Source organism: Vipera berus (assembly GCF_964194415.1).
Source record: "Vipera berus genome assembly, chromosome: 12".
Classification (NCBI taxonomy): domain Eukaryota; kingdom Metazoa; phylum Chordata; class Lepidosauria; order Squamata; family Viperidae; genus Vipera; species Vipera berus.
Genome location: NC_138215.1, coordinates 20,976,743 through 21,002,161, shown reverse-complemented (window position 1 = coordinate 21,002,161; position 25,419 = coordinate 20,976,743). Strand labels below are relative to the sequence as shown.

The 25,419-nt window shown below is 52.2% G+C and overlaps 1 protein-coding gene across 1 annotated transcript in view; it reads left to right on the top strand.

Annotated features, from left to right (window-relative positions):
* Positions 1–25,419, top strand: part of HERC1 (HECT and RLD domain containing E3 ubiquitin protein ligase family member 1) — a 54,147-nt gene that overhangs the window by 15,903 nt on the left and 12,825 nt on the right. The window contains exons 19-53 of the mRNA XM_081337649.1: positions 22–195; positions 697–811; positions 903–1,023; positions 1,906–2,077; positions 2,220–2,526; positions 2,974–3,094; positions 3,513–3,564; positions 7,523–7,791; positions 8,350–8,565; positions 8,694–8,814; positions 8,955–9,192; positions 9,661–9,851; positions 10,081–10,236; positions 10,401–10,507; positions 10,959–11,069; positions 11,150–11,326; positions 11,717–11,956; positions 12,300–12,383; positions 12,924–13,435; positions 14,054–14,820; positions 15,480–15,678; positions 15,782–15,942; positions 16,046–16,162; positions 16,550–16,781; positions 17,023–17,147; positions 17,894–18,093; positions 19,151–19,419; positions 20,296–20,348; positions 20,449–20,649; positions 21,214–21,388; positions 21,532–21,802; positions 22,535–22,748; positions 22,871–23,076; positions 23,452–23,579; positions 23,906–24,033. Coding sequence (XP_081193775.1) covers positions 22–195; positions 697–811; positions 903–1,023; positions 1,906–2,077; positions 2,220–2,526; positions 2,974–3,094; positions 3,513–3,564; positions 7,523–7,791; positions 8,350–8,565; positions 8,694–8,814; positions 8,955–9,192; positions 9,661–9,851; positions 10,081–10,236; positions 10,401–10,507; positions 10,959–11,069; positions 11,150–11,326; positions 11,717–11,956; positions 12,300–12,383; positions 12,924–13,435; positions 14,054–14,820; positions 15,480–15,678; positions 15,782–15,942; positions 16,046–16,162; positions 16,550–16,781; positions 17,023–17,147; positions 17,894–18,093; positions 19,151–19,419; positions 20,296–20,348; positions 20,449–20,649; positions 21,214–21,388; positions 21,532–21,802; positions 22,535–22,748; positions 22,871–23,076; positions 23,452–23,579; positions 23,906–24,033 — 6,930 coding nt within the window. The remainder of the gene's footprint in view (positions 1–21; positions 196–696; positions 812–902; positions 1,024–1,905; positions 2,078–2,219; positions 2,527–2,973; positions 3,095–3,512; positions 3,565–7,522; positions 7,792–8,349; positions 8,566–8,693; positions 8,815–8,954; positions 9,193–9,660; positions 9,852–10,080; positions 10,237–10,400; positions 10,508–10,958; positions 11,070–11,149; positions 11,327–11,716; positions 11,957–12,299; positions 12,384–12,923; positions 13,436–14,053; positions 14,821–15,479; positions 15,679–15,781; positions 15,943–16,045; positions 16,163–16,549; positions 16,782–17,022; positions 17,148–17,893; positions 18,094–19,150; positions 19,420–20,295; positions 20,349–20,448; positions 20,650–21,213; positions 21,389–21,531; positions 21,803–22,534; positions 22,749–22,870; positions 23,077–23,451; positions 23,580–23,905; positions 24,034–25,419) is intronic.

Sequence of the window (25,419 nt, the reverse complement as noted above, 5' to 3'; positions counted from 1 at the left end):
ATTTGTTTTTGTTATTTTTAGAGAAATCGGTGAGTTCTCTGCTGGAGGTGGCCCTCTCTGGAAACGAAGAGCAAAAGCCTTTGGATTACCGCCTCCGCCCGGAAGTCTCCATCTTAGTGGACTTGGCCCTGGGGTGTGCAAAGGAGCCAGCCCGCAGCCTCTGGCTCAGCATGCAGGACTACGCCGTGAGCAAAGGTAAACTCTCGGAAGAGGGAGAGGGAGCCCCATGCTCTTCTCCCTCCTGGCTCTCAGGTAGAAGTGGTGCATCCCAGGTAAAAGACAGAGGAAGTGCTTAGCCTTCTCTTGGGGAAGCAGCCCCTTCATCTTGGCTCCGTTTAGCACAGGGAAGGCGACCTCCGAGCGGCAGGTTCAGCCTTCCGATTTCCAGGGAACCTTAGCAGATCATTTGGCGAAGCAGATTTGGCCAGAGGAGATGCGGTCCAATTTTCCATCCTGTTTGGAGAGAGCTTTAATCGGGCTGCAAATAGGAGTAGGTGGCCTCTGGGCTGCAAAGCAGTGTCAGTGTCCCCTTCAGGCCCCCTCCCAGAATTGTGTGCTCTGCTGGGCTGGGGGGCTAATTGGACCCCTTGAAAAGAGCAAGCACCAAAGAGTTGGGGGAATCATTGTGGAACCTTTCTGGCCGTTTACCCTTCGGAGGCTTCCAGGGCATTTTATTCTGTTTCTCTACTCAATCAGATTGGGACAGTGCGACCTTGAGCAGCGAGTCCCTGTTGGACACCGTCTCCCGATTTGTTCTTGCTGCCCTTTTGAAACACACAAATCTGCTCAGTCAAGCAAGTGGTGAGAGCAGGCAAGTATTCCAGAACCTATTCTGTCATTTTTGTCTTTTGTCTGAGATTGATGTCTCTTGTCTTAACCATGTGGGATGCTCGTGTTTTTAGGTACCAGCCTGGAAAAATGTTGGTAGAAATCTATCGATGCGTGTATAAAGTTCGGAATCGTTTGCTTGCTTGCAAGAACATGGAACTTATTCCCACTCGCTCATCTTCCAGGGATAGATGGGTAAGCCTGACCAGCACCCGTTTCCTTTTCTTAAAGAGGGAAGGTATTTTAACATGAAGAAATTAAAAGACGCTTGCTCCTGGGGAGGAAAGCCATGGCAAATCTAGACAGCACACTAAAAAGCAGAGACATCACCCTGTCAACAAAAGTGCGTATAGTCAAGGCGATGGTCTTCCCAGTTACAATGTATGGCAGTGAAAGCTGGACCATAAGAAAGGCCGAGCGCCAAAGAATTGAAGCCTTTGAACTCTGGTGCTGGAGAAGACGCCTGTGAGTCCCTTGGACTGCAAGGCGATCAAACCGGTCAGTCCTAGAGGAGATCAATCCTGGCTGCTCTTTAGAAGGCCAGATCCTGAAGCTGAAACTCAAATACTTTGGCCACCTAATGAGAAGGAAGGACTCACTGGAGAAGAGCCTCATGCTGGGAAAGATCGAGGGCAATAGAAGAAGGGGACGACAGAGAATGAGGTGGCTGGATGGAGTCACTGAAGCAGGAGGCGTGAGCTTAAATGGACTCCAGAAGATGGTAGAGGACAGGAAGGCCTGGAGGAACGTTGTCCATAGGGTCGCGATGGGTCGGACACGACTTCACAACTAACAACAACAACATTTTAACATGAAAGACCATGGGGGTTTCTCAGGCTGAAATTCATGTGAGCATTTCTCCTTGTTTTGCTTGCCTTGAATTAAGCTGGTTCATTACATTTTTAAATTGAAGTATTTCAGATTTGAATTCTGTGGCAGGCTATTGAAATAAGCGATGGCTAAAAGCTTGGTGTGATAGCTAGCGGGTTATTTTTATTCCGTTCAAGTAACGGATTATTCCTGTTTAATTGAAGCAAGGGCTCCATTCACAGCCCCTCTTCTTTGCCCTTTTTCCAGCTGTCAGATAATCCAGAATCGTCAGACATCGATGCTCAGGAAAGCCCCTTTACCCGGACCATCGATGAGGAAGCAGAAATGGAAGAGCAGGCAGAGAGGGAAAGGGAGGAGGGGCACCCGGAGCAGGAGGAGGAAGAGGAGGAGAGAGAGCACGAAGTGATGACCGCTGGCAGTAAGTGGACGCTGGGGCCGAGATCCCGGGCACCTCTGGCACAGTTTTGCCTGGGGGCCGAGACATTCAGCTGAAGAATGACTGCCGCCCTTTAGCTCCGCCTAGCAGTTAAGACCTTTTGTTTTTGTGTTGCATGTTACAGAAATATTTCAATGTTTCCTATCAGCCCGAGAAGTAGCCCGCGGCCGAGACCGAGAGAGAATAAATGGCGGGCTGGGGGCACAAGCGGATGTTCAGCCCCCCCAGTCCCAGCAGGAGCGGCGCATCAGCAGAGACCTTCCGGAGGGCCAGGATGTGTACACGGCTGCCTGCAACTCGGTGATCCACCGCTGTGCCCTGCTGATCTTGGGGGTCAGCCCGGTGATTGAGGAGCTGCAGAAGCAGAGGGAGGAAGGGCAGTCGCAGCAGCTTTCGGGCGGCACTCCGGAAGGGGCCGGCCTCATGACCAGGTGCGAGCAGCTCTGCGCTCTTCTCCGGCATCTCAGGCACCTGCGGTGGCTGCACCGGAGCTCTAGTCAGATGGGTGTCCTTGGCGGTGCCCTTTGGAGGAGCTTCGCTACTTACTGCTGTGAAGGCGGGGCTGCATTTTTTCAAAAACCGACCCCAGGGCTGTCCTTGGTGTTCATTGTGTGTTCGTTTGTGTGTTCATTTGTGTGTTCATTTGCCTGTCATGGGAGAGTAGATTTAATCAAATGTGGTTGTGGCTGAATTTATGCAAGCAGAAGCACTCGGCTGCATGTGGGGACATGGAAGGAGAACCCCTGAATTAGGAGGCTTTTCATGGCCATGGCCTATGACTGAACGCAGAGCACGACACTGAGAACCCCCAGGCAAAGGAAAAGGTCTTTGCATCACTGTGTACTTTTTTCTCTCTCTCGTCTGTTTATGTGAGGCAGAAGTGAAAGTCTTAGCGCAGAAAGCCGTTCGGGCCACTCTACCTCAAGTTATAAACTGATGAAATCGAGGAGTGAATCTGACCTCTCTCAGCCTGAATCAGATGAGGAAAATTACTCACTGGTAAGCAGAACTGCAAGCGTTACTTGATGGGAGAGACAGTCACAAACTTGATTCAGCTCAAAAGCCCAACGTGTGTTTAGATTCCTCTAAAACAGACATGTCAAACTTGCGACGCCACATGACGGCGCGCGACGTCTCTGAACTTTTTCCCATTGCCGGCAATGCGATGGGCGCGGTTTCTCCGTGACGCTCCGGCCCGTGGGCCGGCAGTTTGACACCCCTGCTCTAAAAGGACGGTGTTTCTGTTCTTTGCTTATTTTCCACTTCCCTCCCTGTCTCTGCCCCCGTTTATGTTACGTCTCTTAATTTGTCATCTGGGTTTTTAAAGCTGTGCCCCAGCTTGACTGCATTAGGAACTGTTACTACAAAATAACCAGAAGGACCCATAACGTTAACCGTTTTCTGTGCTTCTCTTTAGAGCGGAAGGCGAAATGTGGACCTGGATTTGGCATCATCGCATAGAAAGAAAGGTAAACCATTAATTATCGCCACCTCATAGCCCTATCATCCTCCAAAATCAGGGGTCTCCAACCTTGGCAAGTTTAAGACTTGTGGACTTCAACTCCCAGAATTCCTCAGCCAGCCATGAAGAATTCTGGGAGTTGAAGTCCACAAGTCTTAAAGTGCCCAGGGTTGGAGAACCCTGTTCTAAAGCAACGACCTTGACCCTTTGCAACTTCAGACAATTTTCCAAGTCTGTTGTGTGGCCCCCTTGTAGTGTGGGAGGTTCTGAGGAGGGGTCTGTGCTGATGGTCCACCAGCATTCTAGCCCGGCTTGCTGGCCACCGCCTTACCCAGCGATCAGAGCTGCATTCCAGAGTAGGCTGAGGTTCTCTGCACATGGCCAGAGAATAATGGCTGCCTGTTTCCGTGGGTTGCTTTATGAGGGGAAGCTCTGGAGAATTCTGAAGAGTTCTGGATTTGGAAACCAAGTTCTCAAGGTGGACTCTTCAGTCTACACTTCAAAGAATTATGAGAGGGATTGCCGTTGCACAACTGATGGAAATGCCACGTATGATGGGAGTGTCGCCATATTCCGTTGTGCGAAGCGAGAAGGCGGATTGCAGGTGGTGCAAAGAGAGTCCAGGGAGCGATGGCCAATCAGTCGAGGATCCATCAGAAAGTGGACCCTCTGAGCTTGGGCCTAATCTCCACTTCCTTTACTGAGGGGAAGAAGGGTCGCTACTCTTGACGAGCGAGTGCTGCTTCCTTTTGAGAAGTCTGTCTTCCCGCACCTTTCTTAGCTTCTGAAAACTTTTGGTTCCCGCTGGGCTTCTGGAGTTGCTGTCCTTCAACCGGTCTCTGTTCTCTAGGGAAACCTTGAATTCAGCTTGTTGCCTGGCCAGATCTGCTCCGCGCCGGGCCCTGTGATGCAGAGTAGCCAGGCCTGGGAAGTGGTGGTGGGATGCAGCCGTGTTTTCTAACCCAGCGGTCTCCAGTCTTGGCAAATTGAACCTGTGCAGTTCAGTTCCCCAAACTGAACATCCGCTGGGTTAGTTTTACAGGGCTCTCCAACCTTGGCAACTTTTAAGACTTGTGAACATTCCTCAACCTGCTATGCTGGGGAATGTTCACAAGTCTTAGAGTTGCCAAGGTTGGAGACCCCTGCAAATCTAACCCATCGGATTTTAGGAAGTGATTGTTTGAATGGGAACGCTCCGCCCCCTCCCCCCCTTCCTGACCCTGTTTTCCATGTGTGGACAGATTGCAGATTGAATGTTGTCTCTCTTTGTCTTCTGATTCTTGTGTGGTAGTGTGTTTACTCCTTTTTGGCCAGTTGAGCCCCAGAAAAAAGAAGAGCTTCAAGCAAGTACACGATGGCATGTTCTGATTTTATATTCTCTCTCTAGTTTGCCTACATACTTTATAAAATATAAAATATGTATAGCAGCCGCTCCACCTTCATTTTGAATATCGCATTATTGAGAAGTGGCATACAAGGACAAGTAAACGTTGGTGGTCCCTGTCCCCCCCCCTCAGACTTTTGTCAAGCTCAGAGTTGAGCTACTGCTGGAGTCGTCGTAAGGCTTTGCTTAGCGCAAGGGGCGTCCTTGAAGCACGGCGGAGCCCTCTTCGCCCAACTGCAGCTTCCAGGAGAGGGTGGGTTATTTTAAACCCCGACTATGCTGGACCCTCAAAGACCCCCCTCTTTGGCAGTCTTTTCCTTTTCTGAAACGTGTGAACAGTCACTTCTTGAGAGGTTTTTGTGAATTCTCCCTTTTCTGTTTCTGATAAGGAATGTATCGGACCCTTCTGGCCTAGTAAGTTTCTTCTGGGTTCTGCAGTTTTTAAAAAACGTAACGTGCATTCCTTTTTTAAATCGGGGAGGGGGGGAGTCATGGCAGCCCTGAGTGGCCTCTGCCCCAATTAGCCCATCCGCGGTGGCTCTGTGGGCCCCACCACTCGCCTTGCCCTTCCTCCCGTTCTTCAGTGGCCATGGATCAGCGCCTGGCATCGCCCTTTGGCCTTCACGTTTGTGTAGCTCTCTTAATGCCCAGAGAAAGGAAGGCAGCTTAGCTCAACGTAAAGTCGACATCGTAAAGTGGAACGCCGAGGGGCGTATCGCTCTGAAACTGTAGAATGCAGTAGAATTACCATATTTTCCGGCGTATAAGACGACTTTTTAACCCATGAAAATCACCTCAAAAGTTGGGGGGTCGTCTTATACGCCCAGTCGTCCTATACGCCGGAAAATCAGTGGGTGGCGTCTGGCGGGAGCCAGCAGGGCAGTCCTGCGCACGCGCGCACTCCCCAGCTGCTCCTTAGCAGCTGGGGAGTGCGCGCGTGTGCAGGACTGCCCTGCCGGCTCCTGCCCGACGCTCTTCCCTCTTGAGGCAGCATCGCTCCCCGGCTCCTAAGGAGTCCTCGGGGATGCTGCCTCAAGAGGGAAGAGCGTCGGACGGGAGCCAGCAGGGAAGTCCTGCTCCCGTCCAATGCTGCGCTTCCGCCAGGCGGTGCTGGCCGAGACGAGCCAGCAGGCAGCCGCCGTGAGCGCGGCGCTGAGGGGCAGCGGCAGGACGGCCCAGCGCCTGCAGGACGGCCAGCAGCCCCACGCGCAGCAGCAGCCGCCAGCTCAGCAACAGGTCCGAGCGCAGGAGCCGCACCGCCAGGCTGCCCAGGAAAAGCAGCCACACCGAGAGGCTGCACGCCCAGTCCAGCTCCATGAGGGGCAGGGCGGGAAGAGGGACCGGGAGCCCGGGCCGAGCGCGCCTCGGCCGACGGTGAGAGGGAAGCGGCACATGAAAAAGAGGCCGTGGGCGGAGCTGCCCCGCCCTGCGCCGAATGGGAGAAGTTCAAGGCCTGGGGGGGGGAGCAGGAGGGGCGCCGGCCGTGGCGGGGTGGCGGCTGCCCTCCGGCGCTGCCTGCCGCCCGGGAAACGCGCCTCGGGGGCCGGCAGAAACGCGGGAGCAGCGGGAGGGCCGGCGGGGCCAGTCAGGCCTTCGCCTCCTCTGCGACGGACAAGGAGGGCAGGGCATGTAAGTATTTTCCGGCGTATAAGACAAAAAACCTTGAAAAACCTCTTAAAAGTAGGGGGTCGTCTTATACGCCGGGTCGTCTTATACGCCGGAAAATACGGTACAGACTTTTCCACAGAAACACTGATAGAGTTTGAGCAATAATGTAACTAAAATTATTGCAAAATTGAGGAGCAATAAAATAGGTTTTGCCTCACTCCCCTGTTTCTAAAAGTTTCATATTTTTTGTGCAGACAAGGTCACCCTTCAGTAGCTGTTTTCTTTTTCTCCCTGTGCATTTACTTAAGAGTAACAGCTTTATGAGATAATGGTGGGGTCTTGTCAACTCACATCTGGTTACGTGATGCCTCAGCTTACGACCATAAGTCTGGGCTTAGTTAGGGTAGTAAGTCGAGGGCTATCTCTCTGTATCTGCTTAAGCTCAGCCAAGCCACTTTGCTCTGAAGCCAGGTCCAAAGAAAGCAAACCATTTGTGCCTGTTTACTTGACCTTTACTCATCCCTGTATTTACATAAATTTCCAGAAAATCTATAAATCACCCACCCCTGCTTTACACTGATGCAAGTTACACACAAACCTTTTTTTTCAATTGGATGTGAAGAAAAGAGTTTCCCTTTTTTGTGTGTGGCAAATGTTCTTTTCCCCCTTTACCCCTGTGTTGTTTTATTTGCATATACCTTTTTTTCAACATTCTAGCTTTAAGCTAAACCGTTTGAGTGGCTTGTGCTTTTAATTTCCTTGTAAGGCAAAATCCGTAGCCCGGAGATTTGCCGGCAAAACATGCAGCTCTCATTTTTTGGGCCTTTGATGTGGTGGGCATTGCTGACCATGTGCATGAAATTGAAGGAATTCCCATTTCCATCTGTTTTGAATTGTAAGCTGCGCGCTCGCTTCTGCCAGTTGGAGAACTCGGCTGCCTTGCCGCTGACGGGATTCTGCTGTGTGTTTCTAGGCTTGGTCCACAGCCCGACTGAAACTCTCAGCGACTCGTGGACTCGGCTAAAACAGCGCGATTGGCTCTCCAGCTCTTCTTGTTTGTTTGGGGAGCCTGATGTGGATTTCACAAAATCCGTCGGCATTCATACTTTGATCGAGAACATTGTTACTTTTATAAGTGGGGATGTAGGAAGCTCCCCAGGCTTCAGGGAGCCCGAAGAAAGCATGTCCACCGATCCCCAGGCCTACCTGGTGGCCATGGAGCAGCAGCAGCAGAGAGCGGAGGTGTGTGTTGTATGTTGTGGTTCCTTGTCATCCCAATTGTCAGAGGATCCGGGCCCTGGAGTTGTCGCCTGCCATTCTGCCTGGGGGAGGGACCTGTTCACTTCCTTCCATTCTGGCAGGCTAGTTGGTTTGGCCCTTGTGCTGGCCGGCCTTCCCGCGCAATCAGCGGTTGTCAAGCTGTGCTGGCACCACGAAATATCAGAAGCAAAACCCAGCATAAGAGCCTTCTGGCACCTTCGGCGCATTTAATGTAGCTGAGCCCCCGATGGACTCGTGAGCAGTTGCCTTCACATAAACAAGGATTACAGTCTTGCAGCTTCTGCATTCTGTTTCCTTCTGCTGTGGCTGTTCTCCCAAGCCTGGATACTTCCTGTGCCTCTCAGGAGGAGACGTGGTCTGTGAAAACACCTGCCACCGTACATGTTTAGGTCCTGTCCACAGGATCTCCTGTGGCTTCTGCTTGGAGAATGTTATTTGCAAGCTTCCCTGTCGTCTTGCTGCTCTTAGGATTTGCTTTCCCAGTAGCAGCTCCAAACCCCTCTTTCCAATCGCCCTCAGCTGCGCCTGGAGGCCTTGCACCAGATCCTGGTCTTGCTTTCGGGAATGGAAGAGAAGGGCAGCACCAGCTCCCTGGGGAACCGCCAAGGACTGGGGTTCCAGTCTTCCGCATTTCTCACTTCTGTGAGGCTGCAGTTCCTGGCCGGCTGCTTCGGCTTGGGAAGCGTGGGGCAGGCCGGAGCCAAAGGAGAGAGCACCCGGCTGCACCACTATCAGGTAAGGGCTGTGGCCCCGAGAAGACGGTGCCGTTGTGCACACCCCCGCTTGCCTCAAGACCTGTCCAGGGCTTCCTCTGGCGGGCGGCTCTCCAATGGGTGGGCTTTACTGCCCTGGGCTTTTCCTAGGATGGCATCAGAGCAGCTAAGAGAAGTCTCCAGACCGAGATCCAAGTGGCGGTGCACAAGATCTATCAGCAGCTGTCTGCAACATTGGAAAGAGCCCTTCAAGCAAATAAGCATCACATTGGTAAGAAGAGGGGATTGAATCCGGCATTAGTTTTATTTCTGGGAAGAAATAAACCTGAGATTCCTCCGGCTTAATCTGGAAACCTTTAAGTATGTTCTTGTTTTCCCCTTTGTGCTTGCGTGTGCGCGTGTGTGTATTAGAGGCACAACAACGGCTCCTGTTGGTGACTGTGTTTGCCCTAAGTGTGCATTACCAGCCAGCCGATGTCTCCTTGGCCATTTCCACCGGATTGCTGAACGTCCTTTCTCAGTTATGCGGGACGGACACCGTGCTAGGGCAGCCCCTGCAGCTCTTACCCAAAAGTGGCATTTCCCAGCTCAGCACGGCCTTGAAAGTAGCCAGCACTCGGCTGCTACAGATTCTCGCCATCACCACCGGGTAAGGACTAACGAGATAAAACTTACCCCCCAGAACCGACTGGTTGAAATACTGAAAAGTTGGGATGAAAGTTAGGCTAAGCCCCAAATTTACCTCCTTTGCAAAACCAGGAAATACTGACCTTGCATCATCCCTCCACCAGCTGCAGCCGCCTTAAACGGTGCTGACGGAAGGCCCCGCCTGGTTGAAAGACGAGTCCTTGGTCGAGGTCTCCAGAGTCGGGCCAGGCAGGCCTGGGGTGGGAATGGAGGGTGCTGCAGGTTCAGCCTCAGCCCGTTGAAGGTCTGCTGCTGGGTGGACGAGAGCAGCATTCCCCTCCATTAGCAATTCCGTTGGTTGGAAGGTGTGTCCAGGCCCAGGAGCAGGAAGTTCGTGTCCGGGAAGGTTCTCCAGTGCCTCACGTGGATCTCTTCCCAGGGCTTGGACTCCTCTGGGTGACCCTGCTTGACCTCCACCCTTTCCACCTAGGACGTACGCAGATCAGTTGAGTCCCAAAGTGGTGCAGTCCTTGCTGGACCTGCTGTGTAGTCAGTTGAAGAACCTGTTGTCGCAAGCGGGCGTGGTGCTTATGACTTCTTCCTTTGGAGAAAAAGAAGTTGGCGATCCGGACGGAAAAAAACCAGAATCCAAAGGAGACACTGAGAGGAAAGACTTCAAAGGTAGGAGGCCCCCACCGTGTCTAAAGGAAGGAGTAACAACAGTCAGGCAGAGGTTGCAGTTCGTTCCTTTGGCTGCTCTCGGTCCCCCTTCTCCTGGGTTGCGATAATTGCCAATAAAACAGTCACGCAATCTCTGCTCCCAATTGCTTGCCCTGCTTTAGGGAATTTATTACAGGAATGCCATCTTGCTGGGCTGGCAAAGGTTCATTCGTGTTGTTTGGTTTTACAGTTGCCCTCCGAAAACAGCATGCTGCAGAGTTACATCTAGGAGATTTCTTAGTTTTCCTCAGAAGAGTTGTTTCTTCAAAAGCCATTCAGTCCAAAATGGCTTCCCCAAAGTGGACCGAAGTGCTTCTGGACATAGCTTCTCAAAAGTGCTGCTCAGGTACGGTCCACTGAGCTGATGGATGAACCAATGAATGACAGTTAGCATCAAATTAATAATCACGATTATTCCACTGATATGTGGGATGTGTGTTTGGGCTTCATGGCAACACTTTAAAAACCGCCTGTTGCTCAAATCAATTTTCTGTGCCATTTCCCTTTTAGGTGTCCCTTTGGTTGGCAAACTGAGGACCAGGCTGCTCGCCCTCCATGTCCTGGAAGCTGTGCTGCCGGCCTGTGAATCGGGTGTGGAGGATGACCAGATGGCTCAGGTGTTGATACTTTGGAGAGAGTTTAGAATGGCCATAGGGTGGTATTTGCACCTCTAAAGTCGAATTAGGTCTGTGCCTCCAGCAGCCGCCCTCAGGCCCACCTTTCCCTCGAGCGCCAGGCGCTACCTTCTCCCAAACAGAATCGGTGGTCTCCTACCTCAGGACAGTTTCCACCCGTTGGCAGCAAGAGAATCCTTCCCTCATCCCGTGTCTCAGGGTCATCCCTTCAGCGATGCCCAAAGAGACCGAGGGACCTTTGAGATTCTCTGGCTGCGTTGCATTTTGTTGCCGTTGGAGGACGTTCCTTCCACAGGGGTGCGGAGAAGTCCTTAGGTAGCATACGAGGGACCCACGCAGCCCCCTCGGCGGCCTTTAGAAGTGGGGAAGCACAGCTGTAGCCTTTCCCTTGCAGTTCGTTGAATTGAATGCGCTGTGCTGATGCTCCCAACAGGTGATCGAGCGGCTGTTTTCCCTCCTGTCCGACTGTATGTGGGAGAGCCCCGTTGCGCAAGCCAAACACGTACTTCAGGTCAAAGAGAAAGAGCAAGAAATAAAGCTGCAGGTACCATTTTATCTACCTTTGATATCTTCGTGCGCGTTGGCTGCGCCACGCTGACAGAGTTTTGCCTTCTGTCCCTGAAGAAGCAGGGGGAGTCTGAAGAAGAGGACGAGAACCTCCCTATCCAGGAGGTCTCCTTCGACCCCGAGAAGGCCCAGTGCTGCCTGGTGGAAAACGGCCAGATTCTCAGTCACGGCAGTGGAGGAAAGGGCTACGGGCTGGCCTCCACAGGGGTCTCCTCCGGGTGCTACCAGTGGAAGGTAGGCAGACCAAAAAGAGCATTTCAGAGTCAGGCCTGTGGTGGAGGATAAACTGGTTCAGCTGGAGTCAGGCACTTTTTTGCTTGCTTTCTGGCTCCTCGGGATGGTATCTTGCTCGAAATGGAGGAAAGTGTATTAGAAATATGGATTCAGTAGTATTTGGGAACTCGTGGGAGGTTTTCACCCAAAAATAAATGTATTGCAACTGCCCGTTTTAATTTTGGGAAGAACTAGTCGTGTTCGTTATACCCGAGAGTTGCTACTTTGTTAAGAGGGGAGGATGAGATTTTGAGCGGGTTGTCAAACCCAAATATTTCCTTTTTGTCCCATACTTATATGTGATCTGCCCGTGTTCATATTTAAAGTTCACAGTTATTCTGCATTTTCTAGTTTTACATTGTGAAGGAAAACCGAGGCAACGAAGGGACGTGCGTGGGAGTGTCCCGCTGGCCCGTTCACGATTTTAATCATCGCACCACCTCAGACATGTGGCTGTACAGAGCGTACAGCGGCAACCTCTACCACAACGGGGAGCAGGCGTTGACGCTGACCAGCTTCACCCAAGGAGACTTCATCACGTGCGTGCTGGATATGGAAGCAAGAACGATTTCCTTCGGCAAAAATGGGGAGGTGAGAAGCTTGGATCCATTTCCTGCCCCGCTATAGTTGCTTATTGCTTAATGAGCAGTTTACGATAGAGGTTAAAAACTCCTTCCTGTGGCAACATTACGTCCCGAGTTTCAAACAGAGCAGAAGAAGAGTAACCCAATGTATATTCCTTATATACAGTGGGTATATTCACCTTGGAAAGTTAATCTCATAAACGGGTGCAGTGACCTAAAACAAATAAAGGGAAGTGAATTCCCAGTCTCATCTTAAGCTGGCACAGATTTCATAGTCAAACTGGAGCAGAAGCAGAAGTTCTCCCTTGTAAATGCGTGTCTCAAGTCCCTTAAGTTTTCTTTTTCGTTAGGAACCCAAACTGGCTTTTGAAGATGTGGATGCTGGAGAATTGTATCCTTGTGTGATGTTTTACAGTAGCAACCCTGGAGAAAAGGTAACGTGGATGCTTTGAGGGCTCTGGAGCAGATGGGCCTTCCCTGCCAGTTTGAGGGAGGGCAGGAGCAATTGAGGAGGGGGGCAGGGAGACCCGGGGAACATAAAGGGACATCCACAAGAGGATTCAGTGCCTTTGGCTTGTTGAAGCAGCTTGTTCTGGCCAAATCTAACTTGAGCCTCTTTGAGGAGCCTTTCTAGCTTTTCTGCCTGAAATTCTGTGGCTTTTAGGCATGCCGAGAAGAGGGCGAGGAGCCAGGGTCTCTCCCTGGTTAAGCTGGCCTGCCTTTTCTCTCCTCCACCCATTTCCCCACACTTTGAAATCCTGCCCGGTCTTGGCACCCTTCTGCCATCCCAGGGCACTGCGAATGTTGGTACTTCTCTGCCTGCTAGACTCGCTAGCAGTAGGCAGATGAATCCTGGGGCAGTTTGGAAGGAGAAAAATGGCCGTCACTGAATCTGATATTCTAAATTCAGCACAGGGATTTTTAAGGCCCAAGAGGCAGCAAAGGAACTTCCGGATGTCTCTCTGTCTGTTTAGGTGAAGATCTGTGACATGCAGATGCGCGGCACCCCAAGAGACCTGCTGCCGGGGGATCCCATCTGCAGCCCGGTGGCCGCGGTGCTGGCGGAGGCCACCATTCAGCTGATCCGCATCCTGCACCGCACCGACCGGTGGACGCACTGCATCAACAAAAAAATGATGGAGAGGCTGTACAAAATCAAAGGGTGCCTGAAAGATGCCGGTCAGAAGCTGAAGAAAAGCCGCTCCCTGCAGAGTCGAGAGGAGAGCGAGGTGCGCGAGGAGGAGGAGAAGATGAAGCACTGCGGCCGGCTGCACGGCCTGGCGGACCTCTCAGAACTGCAGCTGAAGTCGCTCTGCGTGGAGGTCTGGCCGGTGCTGGCAGTGATTGGTGGGGTGGACGCTGGTCTTCGAGTTGGGGGACGCTGCATCCACAAGCAAACTGGGCGGCACGCCACCTTGCTGGGCGTGGTCAAGGAAGGCAGCGCGTCTGCCAAGGTCCAGTGGGATGAGGCCGAGATCACCATCAGGTACAGTGCTGGTCTTCAGCAAGCGGCCAGCGGTTGAGATTCAGGAAATGGTTTTGAGTTTGAGTAGCTGGTCTAGGAGCCGCTTGCCTCCCAGAGTAGCTTGTGGCATTTTAAGTGCTGGGAGATAACGATAATTTATCGTGTGATTTGCTCTAAGGAACGGCTACATTAGAGTAATACATCACCACAGGGAAGCAGAGGCCCCTTCCAACCTGTCCTAGGTGGGCTGGGCTGGGCCCTGCCAGGGCATTCTGGGGACAGGTGACACCCCAGGTATGTGCCAGCCAGCGGCCCATTCGTGGAGGCAACTGTGCCTGTCGAGAGGCACTTTTCAAAAGCAGTTTAGAAAAATTCCTTTGTTAGTGAATGGTAAACCATGTCAAGTGTTTTGAATTAAATACATTGTTTTAAAGATATACACACATGGTTTGTTACTTTTGTGTTGAATGTCATCCTTCCCCATAATCTCATTTCCCTGGTTTACATTGATTTTTAGATTGTCAGCTCGTTTAGACTGTGGTATATTTTACATCTTATTTTGCCTGTGTGATTTCCTGTGCTTTCCTCTCGTCTATCCCTCACTTGCTTTTTCCTGTGTCATTCTGATCTTTATTAAAGCTTCCCAACTTTTTGGTCGCCTAGTGATACACCGCTCTATAATCTGGAACCTTGCGAGCCGCTGCCTTTTGACGTTGCAAGATTCCGGGGACTGACAGCCACTGTCTTGCTGGACCTCACCTATCTGACTGGCATCCACGAAGACCTGGGCAAGCAGAGCGTCAAACGGCACGAGAAGAGGCACAAGCATGACCCTGAAGACAAAGGGGAGCTCGATCAGAAAACGGAAGGCGATGCCACCTCTGAGGCACGATCTGTGCCAAGCACTGAGGAGGCGAAAGGACACGGGGCCAAGCTGGAAAGTGAGACCTCTTCCTTCTCTCTAGATGCCATTTCCTTGGGCATGGAGTGCCAGCATCTAAACGCTGAGGGCAAAAGAAAGAACCACGAACACGCCTCCAAGAATTATGAGGCCGCACAGCCAGAAATCAGGGCTGTACAACTGTCCTACCTTTACCTTGGTGCTATGAAGTCCCTTAGCACGCTGCTTAGTTGCAGCAAGTATGCTGAGCTGCTTCTGATCCCCAAAGTCCTGGCCGAGAGCGGCCACAACTCCGATTGTGCCAGCTCCCCCGTTGTCCACGAAGAAGTGGAAATGCGCAGTGCCTTGCAGTTCTTGATGCGCCATATGGTGAAACGGGCAGTCATGCGCTCGCCCATCAAGAGGGCGCTGGGATTGGCAGACTTGGAACGGGCACAAGCCATGATCTACAAATTAGTTGTGCATGGACTGTTGGAAGACCAGGGCGGCGCCAAAGCCAAGCAAGGTAGGTTCCAAGCAGGCGGGTGTAGGGCTGCAAGTTAAATGTTAGCGCAAGGCCTGCCTGTGGCTGCGAACAAACTGCAGGGCCTGATTGCTGCATCTTCCTTTGTCAAACTCCCTGGTTTGTAATCTTTCGCCCGAGCTCAGCAGGTAGTAGTTGCGCTGGCGACACCCCTCCTTTCTCCTTTGCTCAGCTACTAAAAGTGGCTGAAAGACAAACCTGGAGAGCCCCTGGCCTGTCACTGCAAATCAGGTGATGGCAGCTGGTGGCTCCCAACGTTTTGGAGAGAAAATATTAGCGGGCCTGACGTGCAGCCGCCACCGTTGCAGTGGGCGATGGCTGGACTTGAGGTAAAATTCCCTTGTGCTTCCCTCATCGCCCAGCCCTCAAAGGCCCTAACATAAGGCGCTGCACAGAAATAAATTAACGGAAGGGCCATTTTGGAATTGCAGAGGTCAGCAGCAGGCAAGGACTTTCCCATCCTCCTAGGAGTCGCTTCCAGACTCTGCTTAGCTGGACTGCTGGATATCACTCTGAGTGCTGCTCGTTTGAGCCCCCAGACGAGAGGCATTCTACGATGGGTCTCGCCCCTCCCCAAGCACTCCTCCCCTCCCCAGCGCTCTGCGGCAGGCGAGACAGAAAGGGCTGCCTTTGCTTTGCAGAAATGGACCAGCAGGCCGAAGAGACTGACCAAGGTCAGCAGGCCCAGACCCCCGTGACCACCAGTCCGTCTGCCTCCAGCACCACGTCTTTCATGAGCAGCTCTCTGGAAGATACGACGACAGCCACCACCCCAGTGACCGATACAGAAACTGTGCCCGCCTCAGAGTCCCCGGGGGTTTTGCCACTCAGCCTCCTGAGGTACCCGTTGGTTTCCGTGCTTCATTGTTTTGCAGTCTGGACTGCCCGCTGCTGGCTGGCCGGCTGGCCTTGTGTTAATCACTCCTTTCCTGTCTCCCCGAAGGCAAATGTTCTCCAGCTACCCCACCACGGCTGTCCTTCCCGCCAGACGGGCACAGACGCCCCCCATCTCCTCCCTGCCGACTTCTCCCTCGGACGATGTGGGCAGGCGCCAGTCGCTCACCTCCCCCGACTCTCAGCCCGCCAGACCTGCCAATCGCACAGGTGGGCCTTGTCCACAGCTACCTGGCTCGCCTTAAACCTGTATCAATTTTTGTGTTTGGCAAACCCAGGCATTAATTTTTGTCCCCCCCTCCCCCCCTTACAGCTTTGTCTGACCCAAGCAGCCGCCTGTCAACCTCCCCCCCCCCTCCTGCTGTGGCTGTGCCCTTGTTAGAAATGGGGTTTTCCCTCCGGCAGATTGCGAAAGCAATGGAAACCACAGGTAATCAGACACACCTGGGCCAGGGATGATTCTGCCCATCCACCTGAGCTTCTGGAGAGTCCACAAGTGATGCAGAGTGGGGGTGGGGGTCATGTATCCTCCACCCTCTTGCATTTCACAAGAGATGAAAATCTGGACTCTGCCGTTCCTTTGGCCCAAACTGATTGTGCGTATCCACCTTGTGTCTGCGTGTCTAGTGTTTGGTTCCTGGCTTTATCCGGCTTCTCTGTTTGCTGCCCAGAATCTTAATGACTGGGGCAAATACTAATTTCTTGCAGAAGCAGGGGATTCTGGGCTGGGCAAAAGAGATGCTTCTCTCTATTTCTTTCCACGCTGTAGCAGGCGTCTTTGCTGAGGTGTTCAGAGGAAGGTTTATGGTTCCCACAGGTGCCAGAGGAGAAGCGGATGCCCAGAACATCACCGTCCTGGCAATGTGGATGATTGAGCATCCCGGGAATGAGGAAGACGAAGAGCCTCAGTCAGAAGGAATGGTGGACGCCCGACTGGGAGGATTGGGCCCCGGAGGGGGTGGCAAGTCCAGTGAGCAGGGCTACTTGCAGTCTCCAGGAGACTTGCCTTCAGCTGATACCCCTGAAGTGGAGGAAGGCTTTGGCGAAAGGTGAGCTCTCAGTCACGGAGTACAAGTATTTGTCACCTTATCTGTCAGTAGTGAGGTGGTATGATTAAAATTATTTCAGTCTCCGTTAAAAAAAATTTTAAAAAATGATTAGTCACATTTTAATGGATGTGAAGTCTCTTGATCCTTGTTCAGCCTTCTGGTTCAGAGGTGGCAGCACAGCAGAGTGTTGCACTTCCCCTCCCGTCATGCTGGCATTTCTCAGCTGATTTTGTCCTTTCAGCCAAGATCACATGGATCACGCAGAAAACGCGGCGTCCGGCAGTGGGCCCGTGGCAAGGGGCCGCTCAGCAGTAACCAGGAGACACAAGTTTGATCTAGCTGCAAGAACACTGCTGGCCCGTGCCGGTAGGTCTTTCAAACGCCACATTACTCACTTCCCTCTCATCCTTTTCTTTCGTGAAGATGCTTGCTGTGTTTTAGAGCACGTCCTAACAACCTATTTGCCAAAAAAAAAAAAGCGCCAGAGAAGGCAGCTATAAAGTCTGCACATCCAAAGCCGAAGGAAGATTATGTAAAGATTTCTTGAGAATTTTTCAGTTTTGTGTGGCCACATATAAAGGCTGTCCCAGAGGGTGGAGAGCCTGCTCTGTCTAGGAAAATGAGGCTACAGCTGGGACACCAGCTTCCCCCCCCCTGCAGCCGCTTTCTTCCCCGTGTCAGTCCAGAGTGGTCCTCCCTGGGGACCCTGGCAGTCTGGTAGCCATGCCAGGTAGACCAGGCTAAGAAAGAGATGCCCTGCAGACGACCTAAGGCTAGCTATTATTCGCTAGGACAGCTTCAGTAACAGAATCTTGCAAGGGTGAATGTGCTGCCTCTTATGGGGGGGAAGTGTTTAGGGGCCCCCTTTTCTGATCACTGCCTTGGTCGCAGCCGTCCTCTGTCCTTCACTACCCAAAGGCCTTTCCCAGGCTTCGGCTTGGCAGAAGTCATAAGACCAGGAGACCAGGGGATGATGGGCTCCCTCTTGCCCTTGGCCGGATAGGCCTCCATTCCTGCAGTCCAAGCGCCCTCTCGCCCTTGTGACACGCACACACGCACGCACACTGCTTTGGACTCACCCAGTAAACTGTGGTTTTCTTCTCTGGTTTAAGCGGGATTGTACCGCTCTGTACAGGCCCACCGGAATCAGAGTCGGCGAGAAGGGATCTCCTTGCCGCAAGACCCCGGTGCGCTCTACGACTTCAACCTGGATGAGGAGCTGGAGCTGGAGCTGGACGAGGAGGCCATGGAAGCCATGTTTGGACCAGACCTTGCCGGGGAAAATGACATTCTGGGAATGTGGATCCCAGAGGTATTGGACTGGCCGACCTGGGTGTGTGTGATGGCAGCTGGGGCTGCTTTGCTTCCTTCTTGCTCTTCAGAATGTGACCTAACTCTGTGCCTCGCTAAGCCCTCTCGGTTAACACAGTTGTGGCTAAAATGTGGGAAAGCGGCAGGGGTTCTCCTCTCTGTGACTGCAGCTGCTCTCCAGTCGCCAACGCTCTTTTCTCCAGAAAGTAACGTTTCAGAGTCTGTTCTTTTCTTTAAAAGCATCTTTAGAAATAGGTGTAACTCCACATTTTAGTAATCAGAAAACATACCCAAAGTTTTTCCTCTGATTTAAATTAAAAAATAGCTGAAACAGAGGTGGAACTACACGGAAATGCCGCTTGTGTTTAAAACTCGGGCAGTTCACCGCTCAGTGCCGTCACCTCCTTCCGGTCAAGGATCCAGCCAAAGCTCAGAATCCTGGGCTCTTCCGAGTTGATTTGCTCACGAGTCAGAAGGAGGAGGAGGGGTTGCTTGTTAATGCTCCAGAGCAAACTCTTCACAAAGAGCACAATCTAGAAATAGATCTCGGTTCTGCCTGATAGGAAGGCAGTTAACTTGTGCGTAATTAGTGTGACTTTTTTTTTAAAAGTATACAACCTTTTCTTCCTCAAGGCTTCCGAAAAAGAAAATTCTTGAAACTGAACTTGTAGAAATTACTCACGTGAGATTGCATAATGTATTAAACTGCACGTGGAGGAGGGGTCTCCCTGTGCACTTGGGGGGCTCTTCCACTGAGCAGCACACCTAGTGAGGGCACCAATATTGATGCTGTTGATTTGCCTTGTTTTCTTGCACATTGTCTTTCTCTTGTCTGCCTCTGGCAGCCCCCTTTCTCGTTGGGGGGACTATTAAGACCTGGGGGGGGAGCTCTTTGGAGGGCGGGGGGAGGTTGAAGAAAGCAGCGATGCTGCCTGCGCCTCTGTGGCACTGAGCTGGAGCAGAATAACTCAGTTTGCCTTAATGCAGGTGTGGGGAAAATAGAAATAGGAGATTGTTCCTTGTACATGAAACAATAATGGCATAATTATGTTGTGCAGCATGTTTGCGAATCTGAAGACAGGGAAGAAGTGGTAGTGTGTGAGTTGTGTGAAGCCAGCGTGGTCAGCTTCAATCAGCACATGAAGAGGAACCACCCCGGCTGTGGGCGCAGTGCAAACCGCCAAGGCTACCGCAGCAACGGCTCCTACGTGGACGGTTGGTTTGGTGGCGAGTGTGGGAGTGGGAACCCTTACTACCTGCTGTGCGGCAGCTGCCGGGAGAAGCACCTGGCCCTGAAGAGCAAGTCCAAGGCCTCCACCTCGGAAAGGTATCCGGCAGGGTGCGGGAAGGGCGTGGGGCAGCCGGCTCACTCTCCCCTCTGGGCCGCTGGGTGGGACTTCCTGGCCTCTGGTAGGGAGTGGGGCTGAGGGTCTTGCCCCCTTTCCCATGGGGAATGTTAACCCTCGTGACGTGTTCGGGCTGTCCGAGGCCTCTCCTGCCTCTTTCCTGTGCGGCCGTTGGGAAGTTGCACTGCCCTCGTGCTCAGGTTCAGCAGCAGAATCCGGAAGCCCTTTGGGGCAGCAGAGAGAGCACTGGATGAGCAAAGGCTAAGTGGGTGGCAGCTTTGTGTAAAGAGATTTTAAATCTTTGCACCAGAGATTTAAATCTGAGGAAATCTTTTGTCAGCTTCCCTTTCTTTTGTGAGAGAAGAACATTTCAAGCTTTCTGTAGCCCTTTCAGTCAGCGTAGCCCACTGAAAAGGAAGCACGTGTTCAAAATTTTCGTCCATCCCCTAACGGACAGGGTGTAATGCCTTGTAGCTTCTTGGTGGGGGGCACAGAGTTGAGATACAGAGTTGGGTTTCCAGAATAGGCTCAATTCTAGTATGTTTTTTCCACAAGAAACAGCCTAATCATGAACTGGAACTTTAACATCAGTGAAAAAAGAGCATCTAGATGAGTCCTACTAGAACCCTTGTGGAGCTTCCAGTGTTGAATCATGTGGTGCAGCTTCTCAATCCAGCATGTTCCTCCTGCCAGCCCTGCAGAACAAGTGGATTAAGCTGCCCAAAAGAAGGAGGCCTCTGTTTAACTGTCCCTTCCTATTAAAGTTAGCAACTGGAAAACAGCTAATTCTTTACGACCGGCTTCGAGGGAGACGGGGCCTTGGAAGGTTCCCTTGATTCTTTCTCTCTTCGGTGCAGGTACAAAGGCCAGGCCCCTGATCTCATAGGCAAGCAGGAGAGCGTCTACGAAGGTACTTCTCCTTGCAGCCTTTCTAGCAACACTTTCTAGCGTCGACTTCGGGCCTCCGTGAAAAGGTAACACCTGACCGTACTTTGCTTGCCTCGTGCTAGAAGACTGGGATATGTTGGACGTGGACGAGGATGAAAAGCTGACTGGCGAAGAGGAGTTTGAGCTGCTGGCTGGGCCCCTGGGCTTGAATGACCGGCGCATCGTGCCCGAACCGGTCCAGTTCCCGGACAGTGACCCCCTGGGAGCTTCTGTGGCCATGGTCACGGCCATCAACAGCATGGAGGAAACGCTGATGCAGATAGGTAAGCCAGGGGGAAGATTGCTGGCCCCTGAAGCCATCCCTAGGCCATCCTCTTGTGTGCCCAGCGCTGAGATCCCGTCTCTTTGGGGCCAGCCAGCAGAGCTGGTGGTTGTGGGAATGGAGACCTCCTGGAAAGCTGTAAAGGGCGCCCAGTCGTGCCTTTTTTCTTGAAGATAAAAGCGCGAGAAGGATTGGAAGATCAGGGAAGCCCGGGGATTGGGACTTGCACCGAAACAGAGGCTTTTAATGTGGGTAGAGTGTACAGTTCCCTGGAAAGAGCAGAGGGCAAGGGTAGCCCTCTGGATTGGCTCCAAACCCAGGAATGGACTCAGGGAATGAAATCCATGGCAGCCACACCAACTTTGTGCCACAGAACGGGGGCAGGGTGATCAGACAACGGTGCAGCAAGAGAGGCCCAGCGTTGGCTCCGAAGCATTGAGGACCCCTCGCACCACCTGGGGCTTTTGCCCTCTCTTTCCTCGTAAGCCAGCCTCGGGGCCAGCAAGGCAGCAGTCGGGCTCCTTCCTCCGGTGACCTTGCCTTTCCTTCCTCTTCCTCTTTACAGGTTGCCAAGGCTCTGTGGAGAAAAGCTCTTCGGGCAGGATTACCCTGGGAGAGCAGGCGGCTGCTTTGGTGAATCCCCACGACCGCGTCACGGCCTTGAGGCGGGTGACAGCAGCAGCCCAGGTGCTCCTGGCCCGGACGATGGTCATGAGAGCCCTCTCACTGCTGTCGGTCAGGTGAGGAGGTTCCGTTGGGCTGGGGGGAAGCAGGCCGGCCGGGGGGGGCCACAGGAGGGCCGAAGAGGCTTTGCCTGGCCTTTCCAAACAAGGCCAAGGACAGCGGCTTCCCTCTGACCCTTCCTCTTCTCCCGCCTCTACAGTGGGTCCAGCTGCAGCCTGGCAGCAGGGCTGGAGTCCCTGGGCTTGACGGACATCCGCACCTTAGTCCGCCTGATGTGCCTGGCCGCAGCAGGGAGGGCTGGCCTCTCCACGGGCCCCTGCTCCGGGCTGGGCCCTTCTGAGAGGCCGAGAAGCGTCCAGAGCCAAATGGCCAAGCCCATCTCCTGCCTGGCCTACCTAAGCACGGCAGTCGGCTGCTTGGCCTCCAACAGCCCCAGTGCTGCAGCGCTGCTGGTCCAGCTGTGCACTCAGGTGAAGGGGGCAGGGTTCTTTCCACTGCGAGGTCTCGGATTTATGGTCTAAAGAAGCCGCAAGTCTTCTGGCTGGGGGCAGGGGGAAGGTGGCAAGAGCAGTGGGCAAAAGCCCCTTGGCCCAGGCAGGCGCCGGACTCTCGGGTTGATGCGTGCCAATTGCGCTTCGAGAGTCGGCAGTTGAGGACACGGGAGGCTGTTTCTGAAATGAAAATGGAAGAAGCAGCTAGAGGCTTAAGCAACCTTTCTCTGCCCTGGATATTGAGCCATTAGGTAACAATCTACTGAACTGAACCTGGTCTGCAAAAACAAAAATAGTTTCAAACAGATATCTGTTGCTTAATACGGGAATATAGTTTGTTTTTCTTAGGATTATTTTAATTGGGATAAGTTTATTTGAATCATTGCATTCCATTATGTCTTTAATCTCTAAAATCTATTATACCTGATGGTTGGAATCATGACAACTATGAGCTACCTAAAAAGTTTTCAGTCTCTTTGAAAACAACCTCCTGCCCTGCATATTACTTTTTCCTGTTTTAGTCTTCTAAAATCCTATTATTCATAATAAGAGCCGACCTGTATTTTGCTTTAAATGTAACGTTGAATCTGCTTTAATGGGCAATGTTTTAAAGGTTCCCGTATCTTGTTGAAAAACTCAATATAGTGAGAATTAGCATGTCTGTTTAACAAAGGCTGTATTAATTTTTGCTTTAATTTTGTGTTGTTTTAGAACTTGATTTCAGCAGCTACCGGCGTCAATTTAACGACAGTGGACGATCCCATGCAACGAAAATTCTTGCCAAGTTTTCTGCGAGGAATAGCCGAAGAGAACAAACTGGTCACCTCCCCTAACTTTGTTGTAACCCAGGCCCTGGTGGCCTTGCTGGCTGACAAGGGGGCCAAACTGAGGCCCAGCTACGATAAAGCGGAAATGGAAAAGAAAGGTAGTTGTTTGGGGGGGGTGATGCGGCACAGCCATGATCTTCTGCTCCCTCACCTGGGTGCAGTCTAAGCAGGGGTGTGTGCCCATTGAGTGCCCACCTTTGCTCTGGTCCGTCTGCCGCAGGGCCACTGGAGCTGGCCAACGCCCTGGCGGCTTGCTGCCTCTCCTCCCGGCTGTCCTCGCAGCACAGACAGTGGGCAGCTCAGCAGCTGGTGCGGACCCTCGCCGCTCACGACCGAGACAGCCAAGGCAGCCCGCAGACTCTGGCAGACGTGGGAGGGGACCTGCGCAAGTGCTGCTCCATCAAGCTGGAGGCTCATCAGAACAGGGTAACCCTCCACTGTGTCTCTGCCTGGCCACAAAAATGGGTCGTTGCGCCTCTCCAGAGGCCCATCTCGGCGAACACTCCTGCAGCTTGGGGGGAGGGGGGCTTAGTCCCCCCCTGTAATTCCCAGCCAGGATGATATTAAGCCCTGAATTTGGTTCTGGTGCACACATCTGGCAAGCGTGGATATGATGGAGCCCAACTGAAATAAGAATAAAATCTCCTCAGATTTCATTCAGCTGAGTTTTCGGTCGGGTGTCCTGGCCAGATTTTACCCTGGGCTCCAGCAGCAGCTGAAGAGGAAGATTTGATAATTAAGCAGATGATCCTTGGCTTTTGGAGCACGGCTGAAACGCTTCCCCGACTTTCCTTGAAACAGGTCATGACTTGCATTTGGTGCAACAAGAAGGGTCTTCTCGCCACCAGTGGCAGCGACGGGACCATCCGAGTGTGGAACGTCAGCAAGAAGCAGTACTCGCTGCAACAGACTTGTGTCTTCAGCAAACTGTGAGTGGCTTGGTGGGAGCGTCTGTTAGGTTGACAGAAAGGGAGGCGTTTCTGGGCGAATTCAGAGCCGAAAGGACTCTGCCGGGTCAGAGCAAAGGCCCTCTCGGATCCCCCGACTGGGGCCACACAGCCAGCAGGCGATAGAAGAAATTCTTCTGGGGCTGAGCCTCGGGTTCCCCTCTGCTTGCCAGCGAGGCACAGAGAACACGCTGCACGGAACAGCTCAAGGGAGGGTGGGGTGTTCCTTATTGCCTGGGCTAGAGAGGTTAGTGAAAAACCGGTGTGTCTTGTTTCTTGCTGGATGCTGTTTCTGTATTGTCTTGCAGAGAAGGAGATGCAGAAGAAAATTTGGGATCTCCCAGTGACCCCGGTTCCTCCCTTGCCTGCTGGAGTATTAGCGGCAAGTACCTGGCAGGAGCCCTGGAGAAGATGGTCAACATATGGCAGGTCAACGGTACGAACCACCGTCATTTTTAGTGAAACGAAATTAAGCAGAATTAAGCTAACGAGTGTTTTATTTTTAAAAATGAAATAGCCTAGCTAGCCCCATGGTGGCAAAACTATGGCACGCGTGCCCCAGGTGGCACGCAGAGCCCTCTCTGTGGGCATGCGCGCTCGCCCCATCCTAGGCCTTCAGCTGGGTTTTATAAAACCTTTTTGCTTTAGGCCTCCGCCGCCATGTGCAAAAAAAACCACAAGAGGTTCAGTCAATTTCAATTTCTCGTGGGGAAAAAAGATCTTGCAAAGTTGGAATTGATTGAACTTTTTAAATCCCACCCAGTCTGCTGTTACCACGGCAGCCACGCCCACCCAATGGGCCACGCCCACCCAGCACCCAACAATACATAAGTGGTTTGCAGTTGCAGTTTGGGCACTCGGTCTCTAAAAGGTTCGCCATCACTGCCCTAAGTGGAATTTTCCTCCACTGGGGTTTTCCCATGTATTTTACCAGGAAACATAGATAGGGCAGGCTAGAAAGGTCAGTGCCCTAACCATAACCAAGCACTCCAAGTTGGTTGGCGATGTCCCTTTTGCTCTCCGAGTTCCTGGTGACCTAACCCTAACCCTAAGTGGAATTTTCCTCCAATGGGATTTTCCCATGTATTTTCCCAGGAAACATAGGGCAGCCTAGAAAGGTCAGTGCCCTCCTAACCATACCCGAGCACTCCGAGTTTGTTGGCAATGTCCATTTTGCTCTATGAGTTGATGGTGATCTAACCCTAAGTGGAATTTTCCTCCAATGGGATTTTACCATGTATTTTCCCAGGAAACATAGATAGGGCAGCCTAGAAAAGCCAATGCCCTCCTAACCATACCCAAGCACTCCAAATTTGTTGGCAATGTCCATTTTGCTCTCCGAGTTCATAGTGACGTAACCCTAAGTCTGTGGTGGTGAATCTATGGCACTTGTGTCACAGGTGTCACACAGAGCCATCTGTGGGCATGCCTGCCGTCGCCCCAGTCAATCAATCAATTTCAACTTCTCACAGGGAAAAAAAAGGTCTTGCAAAGTTGGAATTGATTGAACTTTTTAATTCTCACCCAGTCTGCTGTTACCACCGCAGCTAAGCCCACCCAGTGGGCCATGCCCATAAGTGGGTTTTGGGTTGCAGTTTGGGCACTCAGTCTCTAAAAGGTTCACCATCATTGACCTAGCCTTTGTCCTGGCCAATAATAATTAGGCATTCAGTTCCCCCAATGCTTTTTTTGTTTTATTTTTTTAAGCCAGTTTTGCTGTGAGTGAACATAACTGATTTTCTAAAGACCATTTACACCCATCTTTCGTAAGAAGGATACTTCAAGCAGGGGCCTCCAACCTTGACCACTTTAAGACTTCCGG